Raw genomic sequence first — 7,258 nt, 5'->3', positions numbered from 1 at the left:
GGAAGGGAGGAAGGAAAGTAGGGAAGAAGTGAAGGAGGGAGGGAGGGAGGGAAGGGAGGAAGGAAAGTAGGGAAGAAGTGAAGGAGGGAGGGAGGAGATGAGGGAGGAAAGGAGAGAGGGAGAGAGGAAAGAAAGGAGGTGGGAAGGGAAGGAGGGAGGGAGGAGAGGAGGAAAGGAGGACAGGAAGGAAGAAAGGGAGGAAGGGAGGGAAGGTAGAGAGGGAGACTGTCTCACCCATCTCCAGCCTCTGACACCCCCAAACCCTCAGGACTCTGCTCCCTGAGGACACGCCCATGATTTTCCAGAAGGAAGGAGAGTGATAAATAGTGGTGTCTTCAGAGACTCAAAACCCAGTTCCAGAACCTGATCACCATTAGGTCCTGGACATTAGACAAGACTCTACCTCTCTGAGCCTCAGTGTCTATATCTGTGAAGTGGGGCTGCCAACAGTAATTCCCCTGTAGCCTGCAACTGAAGTTTTAAGGCAGTTCAAGGGTATTAGCGTTGGGTCCTCCCAACTGCGGACCCTAAAACTGGAACTCCACTATAGCCAGTCTGTTCCCATCCCAGCCCCAGGAGATGCCTTCAAGCAACGAAGTAGGGCCATAAGGGGGACAAATGAAGTATAGGGGGCAGCCGAGAGAGTTAGAGTGGGAAAAGCTGTCTGTACCAGCTATGGGTAGAACCCTGTTGTACCTGTCAGGTACATAGCCCAGAAGACCCGAGGGGCCTGAGAACACCCCTGGGTAGATACAGAAGCAGCTGGATATGAGGGTTAGTCAGCAGAGCCTGCCTAGCCTGCGGTAGAGCTTACCTAGCCTGCCTGAGGCCCTGGGTTCAGGCTCCAGCACTAAATGAAAGTATGCCTGGTATCTATCACACCTGTAGTCCTGCCACTGAGGAGGTGGAAGCAGGAATCTCAGAAGTCTAAGGTCCTCTCTGGCTATAGAAAGAGTTGAAGACCAGCCTAGGATATGTGAGAGCCTGTCTGAAAACAAAAGTATAAACAAAAACACTCAGAAGTCGGTAGCTGAACATTGGCCAGCGTGTCCTAAAGACAGGGGGGGTGTGGGCAGGCGGTGGGGCCCTGATGGCGGCTGCCGGTTTAACCCTGTCATGAGACAGAAGCAGGGGACTTACTATGCCACCCACTGTCACGTGCAGAGGCTCTGTGGCTGAGCTCCTGCTCCCGGGGAGCACTAGAGCCCCTGGGAACCAGCCTCATGGATCCCAGAGGGCTGTCAGATAGCTCACAGCGGGGATCTGAGGTGGAAAACCCCTCACTAACTTCCTGTCGCTCCCAGGGGAGCTAAGTGAGAAGCAGAAGACAGAGCTGGAGCGGCAGGTGGCCCTGGTGCGGCAGCAGAACGGCGAGCTGAGCATTCTCAAGGCGAAGGTGGTGCAGACGACGGGCCTGGTGGAGAAGAAGGACAGGGAACTGAAGGTCCTCAGGGAGGCGCTCAGGTGTGGGAAGGGGTCCTTGTGGTATGACCACTCCAAGGTGTCTGTCACTGGCACAGAGAGGGCTCAGTAAATACTGGCTGAAGCAGACGGATAAATGAATGATAGTGTTTCATTGCTTCCTAGAGTCATTAATTAAAACAGCCGCGTTTTGCTCTGGGATGCGCATCCCTCCCCTCCACCCCCCCACCCCCCAGGTAACCCGGGCTCTCGGCTTTAAACGCAGGAAGTCTGAAAGAACTCAGTCACCTGTGAAAGATAGTTCGACTTCCAGGTTTACAGAGGGATGCACAGGTCCCAGAACCCTGAGCTACCTGATACCCATGATGCCCCCTCTCTGCCCCAGGGCTTCCCAAGAGAAACCCAGACCCCACCTGAGCGCGGAGCAGAAGCCTAGGCACCTGAGCCAGACGTGTGACATCTCATTGCAGATAGAACCCGCCCACCCAGATTCATTCTCCAGCTTCCAAGAGGTCAGTGTCTGTGAGTGGGGCTCCAGGCAGCTCCAGCCGCCCAAGCCAGGGCTAAGGGCTTTCTTCCCTAAGAGTATAAGCTCGCTCGTCCATGGTCAATAACAAAGTAAAACAGAGCTCTGCCCCCACCATCAGTCTCCAGGGCCACACCACCAACAACGGAAACAGCGCTCCCGGGTCTTCCTGCGATCATGAATGGGCAGTGCCTGGCTGTCCGCCTCCGATCAAGCTGGTCTGGGATCTGGGTTTGAATCCCAATCCCTCCACATAGAAAGTCTGTGGCCCTAGGGAGGTCACTGTGCACCAGTTCCCCACTCTGAGAATGACAGTCCCACTTCAAAGACCTGTTGGGAAATACATTTTATTTATGCATACTCACAAACACACAACCCGTACGAACCTCCATCTGGCACGTAGTTGTCTGCTAACTCAACTTGTTTATCTCTCTGTCTCTGTCCCTCTCTTGTGCGCGTCTGTATGTGCATGCTTGCGAGTGTGTGTGCGCGCATGTGTAATATGTGTGGAGGCCATTGGATATCTGTCTCAATCTCTCTCATCCCCCATGAGATAGAGTTCCTCCCGGAACCTAGAGACCTCCTTCGCCACCAACTCTGGGGTGCACACACCTTGCTTAGCTTTTTTAAGTGGGTGCTGGGAATCCGAATTCCCTAATGCTTGCCCAAGTGCTCTCAACCACTGAGCCATTGCCCCAGCCCACCAACTCCATTCAATGGCATCTTTTCCAACTAAGTCTATAGAAGTCCACTTTGTTCCCATAAGTGGCTGCTTAGAATTCCATGCTGTGTCCATTTGATCCAGCCGGTCCCCACAGGATGGAGGTTTCAGCTGTGTACCATGGCTCCATCTCCTCACATCTTCCTGGGTGGATCTTCCTGTGCCTCACTCTTTCCCAGAATCCGTTGTGCCTCCCGGACGTCCCACCTCCTACTTCCTGCCTAGGCAAAAGGCCATAGACCTTTTTAATTGGCAGGTGATGCATCCATACAATACCCAAGATATTCTCTCTACACAACTGTGTCTCCCTTAACCTGATACTGTAATTAGTATGGCTGCCGCGTAGAACTCGTGTTTGGCTGGGGCTGAGGGGCTTCCTAAACTGCGTGGAACAGAATCAACGGACCCTCCCAGAGAGCCATGCGGTTAATGTGCCCCCCGCAATGCCCCCATACCACGGCGGGCGGTCACTTGCTAAGGTCTCCCATCTGTCCCAGATGCTCCTCCGGCGGGAAGCACGCCTGAGTGACCACAGAGCTGGTGGACATACTCTGCGCCCATGCCTGGTGCTGTGGCCCCAGCTGTCATTCCTCACGGCCCGGCTGTGGGACACGGCCAGAGCGGTTCCTTGAGGTCTCAGTTTCCTAGAGTTCGGAGCATCCTTTCCTTTCACTTTGGGAAGCATCTGCAGAAGACACCAAGCCAACTATGTCAACAAAGACACTGTCCCTGCCAGACAACAAGGGAGCCAGGGCTTCCGGCAGCCAAGATGAAAGGGCGTGAGGGCCAGCCAGCACTGAGTGCTGTCCAGAGCATTTAAACAGAAGTGCTTCCCGTTGCTCAGGGCAACCAGGAATCGTGAATGACCCAGGTGGCTGGAAGCTCAGCTGGGTAGGAGATGTCAACCACTCCTGTTGGAACCATAAGCCCGCAAAGCAGGACCTGACCCACAGCCACTATTGAGCACTTGCTGTATACCAGGCCTTGTGCTAGAGACAGGGAAAGGCACACAGGAACCCCACACGTACCAACCTCCCTACCCCCCCACCCCCACCCCCACCCCGTGCCTGTGTTTGATGAAGAGATTCAGTTGAATGGTTACTTTTAGTTTCTATCTCACAGTCGAAGCTGATGGGGAAGGGAGGGTACTGACGGGGGGGGGGGGGGGGGGGGGGGGGGGGGGGGGGGGGGGGGGAGGGAGGGTGCGAGATAAAAGGCACTTGGAACAGTGGTCCTCATCCAGGCTACTTCCTGTTTCCAGAGCCAGAGAGGGTCAGAGGGCTCAAGAGTTGTATGAGAAAGAATCCACAAGTCCTCTCTCAGTAGGACAGTTCCCAGAGGGACACGAGGAAGGGTCACGTGGTGCTTCCTCTCCCAGTGCACGAAAGAAAGACTAAGAGAGTCCAGCCTGGCCGCTGAGCGTGTCCCTCTGCCCCAGTTCACCATCTCCTGTCTGCTTCTATCCAGACGGAGGCGACATTCAGGTGGCTCCTGCTGGAACAAACAGATGCCCTCCAAACCCTGAGGTGGACTGGCTTCAGGGCAATACACCAGAGTAGTCGGGTCGTTCACTCACCTGGCAGCCCTGGGCTGCAGACAGGCTCTTCACAGCTTCCAGACTTTGCACATCTTCAGCACCATCCCGGGAGGACCAGTCTCCACAGGAAGCATGCTTGGCCCTCGAAGAGCCTGTGCGCACGAAAGGAGGAGACAGAAAGAAAATAGTATAGAATAAAATGTCCTAGGGAAGAGGCGGGGTCAAGTGGCTTGCAGAGCTGTAAAGGCAGGACTAGCTTGCTTGCTGTTGGCTACTCAACACGCTGACCAAAAACAACTTGGGGAGAAGAGGGTTCATTTCATCTCACAGTTTACAGTACATCGTTGAAGGAAGTCGGGGCAGAAGCTCAAGGCCGGAAGCTACAGACTAGGACTGAAATAGAGGCCATGGAAGAGTGCTGCTTACTGGCTTGTTTTCCCTGGCTTGCTCGCCCTGTTTTCTTCTATACCCCAGGACCACCTGTTCCAGGGTAGCCCTATCCACATCCACAGGGGGCTGAGCCCTCACATATTAATCATTAGTCAACCATATTAATCATTAGTCCAAAAAAAAAAAAAAAAAGAGGAGCCCCACAGACCAATCTGATGGAGGTATTTTTTCAGTCATTTGAAGCTCGCTTTTTCTAGATTAACCATTGCTTTGTGTTAGACAAAGGTACTGACTGACCAGGAGAGTGGTTAAGAGCATCATGGTAAGAAAAGGGTTCTCTCAGCACCGTTGGTCAGAGACCTCCCGGGGGCGGGGGGAGATTCGGAGCAATCATAAAGGTCTGAGTGACAGAAATGTCAAAGGGAGGGCCTCAGCCAGTGTTACAGAGCCCCTTGAAAGAGACTGTAGGCCTTGAATCCCGGGAGAGCCAGTGTGACAAGCACAGAGCCTGGGACTCATCATCCTATTGGCTCCAAAGAATTGCCAGCGTCAGCAAAGGAAGAACAAATGGTTCTCTTTCCTTGGTTTCTGCTCTGTCTGTGGGTGGACTTCTCAGTCACTGAACCTAGGGTGTCCAACGCCAAGTGTCCACCATCCGTCAGCCGCGCAAAGTTCAGCTCCTCCGGAGGGCTTAGCTTGGAGGTCCTTGATGGAGGTGACTGGAGTAGCATATAGCATAGGGGAAGAGAGGGTGGGGTCAAGGAATATGAATGAGAACATAGGCAGGTAGTGATGGGCTGATAGACACAAGGCTGGGCGTGTGGCTCAGTGGGTGGAGCTTGTTGAGCTCCCAAAGTTACAACACTGTAATACACTGAATTAATACTGTAAGACTGTAACACCACACAGACTAGGCATGGCAATACTCACCTGAAATCCCGGCACTCAGGAGATGGAGACAGGAGGGCCAGTTCGAGGTCATCTTTGGCTACGTAGAAAGTCTGACAGCAACCTCGGCTATGTGAGATCCTGTCTCAAAGGATAATTAAAAAGGAAAAAAAAAAAAACATTTAAAAAGAAAAGAAAGGAAGACCAAGATGCCTAGCTATATAAAATTTCAATAATTTCTGTTCACCTCACGCTATGTGCGTTGCCTCCAGTATCTATATCCTCAACCTAAAATGAACCAAAAGTTGCTATTTTAAAAGTAGTTATAAATGAGATAGATCATCGGTTTCTTCCCATTCTTGCCAGGTTGGCTGAGGCCTCCCCCTAGCAACTGTCTGACAACTGAAAACCCCTCTCCACACCCCGTCCCTACTCACAGCACCCCATCCAGGTGCTCTTAATTATCCCCTCTTAATTATCTGCTAAACATCTGTCACTGCCCTGCATCTCCCCCGTTTACCTTCCCCACTGTCTGTCTCCTTGTGCTGGAATACAAAGTCCAGGACAGCAAGGATTTGACAGTGTCACTCACTGATAAAGAGAGCCCCAGAGCCTAGAGCAAGCTGGCACTCCGAGGTGTGGAATGAGTGAGTAAGTAAATGAATTAATGCCTCACTAGAGAACTGAGATAGGATCTCACATAACTCAGGCTGGCCTCAAACTCACAATGTAGCCAGGAAGAACCTTGAACTTCTGATCCTTCCACTTCCACCACACAAGTGCTGGAACCACAGGCATGTGTCACCTCCGTAATACAGTGCCAGGAACGGAGCCCAGGACTTTGTGCATGCTAGGCAACTACTATGCATTACTGGGATGTAACTCCTCATTTTTTTTTTAAAAAGAGAAATAGTCATAAATTCTTCTGAATTTGTCTTAAAAGGGAGCATGAGCTTTTCAGACCTTCCTTGTCTGTGCCCTGAGTGGACCTCACTCTAGTCTCTAACAGTCCCGTGGGGCCTGCATGTGGCCAGCAGCCATCTCACCATACGCTGCAGGTATGGAACGTTCTATCGTCACAGAAAGTTCTGTTAGACCTGCCACTCTAGAGGTCCTGGAGTCTCAGAGGACTGTCTCCAGACCAACCAAGGGTCAGTGTTTCTCCCCCAAACAGACGGGAGAAAACCATCCCCAATACCAGTATAAAAGGAACCTCCTGAGGTCTCATCTCAAATGTCCTTCTGGGGCTGAGAATACAGCTGAGCAACAAAGCAAGAGCTTAGTTATATGTGAGACACAGTTCTACCCTCAGCATCACAGGAGGGGGAAAGGGGAAAGAGAAGTAAAAATGCCCCCCTACAAGTAGAACTGGGGGTGCTGCAGAGACAGCTCAGCAGTTAAGCTCACTGTGGCTCTTGCACAGGACTTGACTTCTGCTCGGAGCACTCGCATCAGGCAGCTCACGGCCACCTGGAACTCCACCTGCATGGGAGTCCCTCCTTTGGTCTCCTCTGGCCTCCGCAGACACCCACACTCACGGGCACACACGAGCACACACTCTAAAGAGTAATAAAAGAGCTCTTTTCTAAAAGTTACTATTCAGAAAAAAAAGACAAGATGGTTAATAAATGGTGGTGACACACACCTTTAATCCCAGCACTCAGGAGGCAGAGCCAGGGGGACCTCTGAAGTTTGAGGCTAACAGCCTGGTTTACACAGTGAGTTCCAGGACAGCCAGGGCGAGAGAGAGAGAGAGAGAGAGAGAGAGAGAGAG

General features: G+C 52.3%; 2 protein-coding genes across 9 annotated transcripts in view; one reads left to right on the top strand and one right to left on the bottom strand.

The window, feature by feature from the left end:
• Positions 1-7,258, top strand: part of Fhad1 (forkhead associated phosphopeptide binding domain 1) — a 128,632-nt gene that overhangs the window by 100,256 nt on the left and 21,118 nt on the right. For all 4 annotated transcript variants that reach the window (XM_031379356.1, XM_031379354.1, XM_031379355.1 and 1 more), the window contains exons 24-25: positions 1,305-1,464; positions 1,808-1,934. In XM_031379356.1, the coding sequence (XP_031235216.1) occupies positions 1,305-1,464; positions 1,808-1,934 (287 nt within the window). The remainder of the gene's footprint in view (positions 1-1,304; positions 1,465-1,807; positions 1,935-7,258) is intronic.
• LOC116096971 overlaps positions 155-7,258 on the bottom strand; it is a 15,868-nt gene continuing 8,764 nt past the window's right edge. For 2 of the 5 annotated variants that reach the window (XM_031379359.1, XM_031379358.1), the window contains exons 2-5: positions 5,527-5,625; positions 4,246-4,358; positions 3,125-3,354; positions 155-2,278 (exon numbers count right to left, since the gene is read on the bottom strand). In XM_031379359.1, the coding sequence (XP_031235219.1) occupies positions 2,002-2,278; positions 3,125-3,354; positions 4,246-4,358; positions 5,527-5,578 (672 nt within the window). In that variant the 5' untranslated portion in view covers positions 5,579-5,625 and the 3' untranslated portion in view covers positions 155-2,001. The other 3 variants (XR_004121167.1, XM_031379360.1, XM_031379361.1) reach the window with 3 other exon arrangements.

The sequence above is a fragment of the Mastomys coucha genome, unplaced genomic scaffold (genome assembly GCF_008632895.1).
Source record: "Mastomys coucha isolate ucsf_1 unplaced genomic scaffold, UCSF_Mcou_1 pScaffold18, whole genome shotgun sequence".
Classification (NCBI taxonomy): Eukaryota; Metazoa; Chordata; class Mammalia; order Rodentia; family Muridae; genus Mastomys; species Mastomys coucha.
Note: the sequence above shows the minus strand (reverse complement) of the source record. Positions and strands in the feature narration are given on the sequence as shown.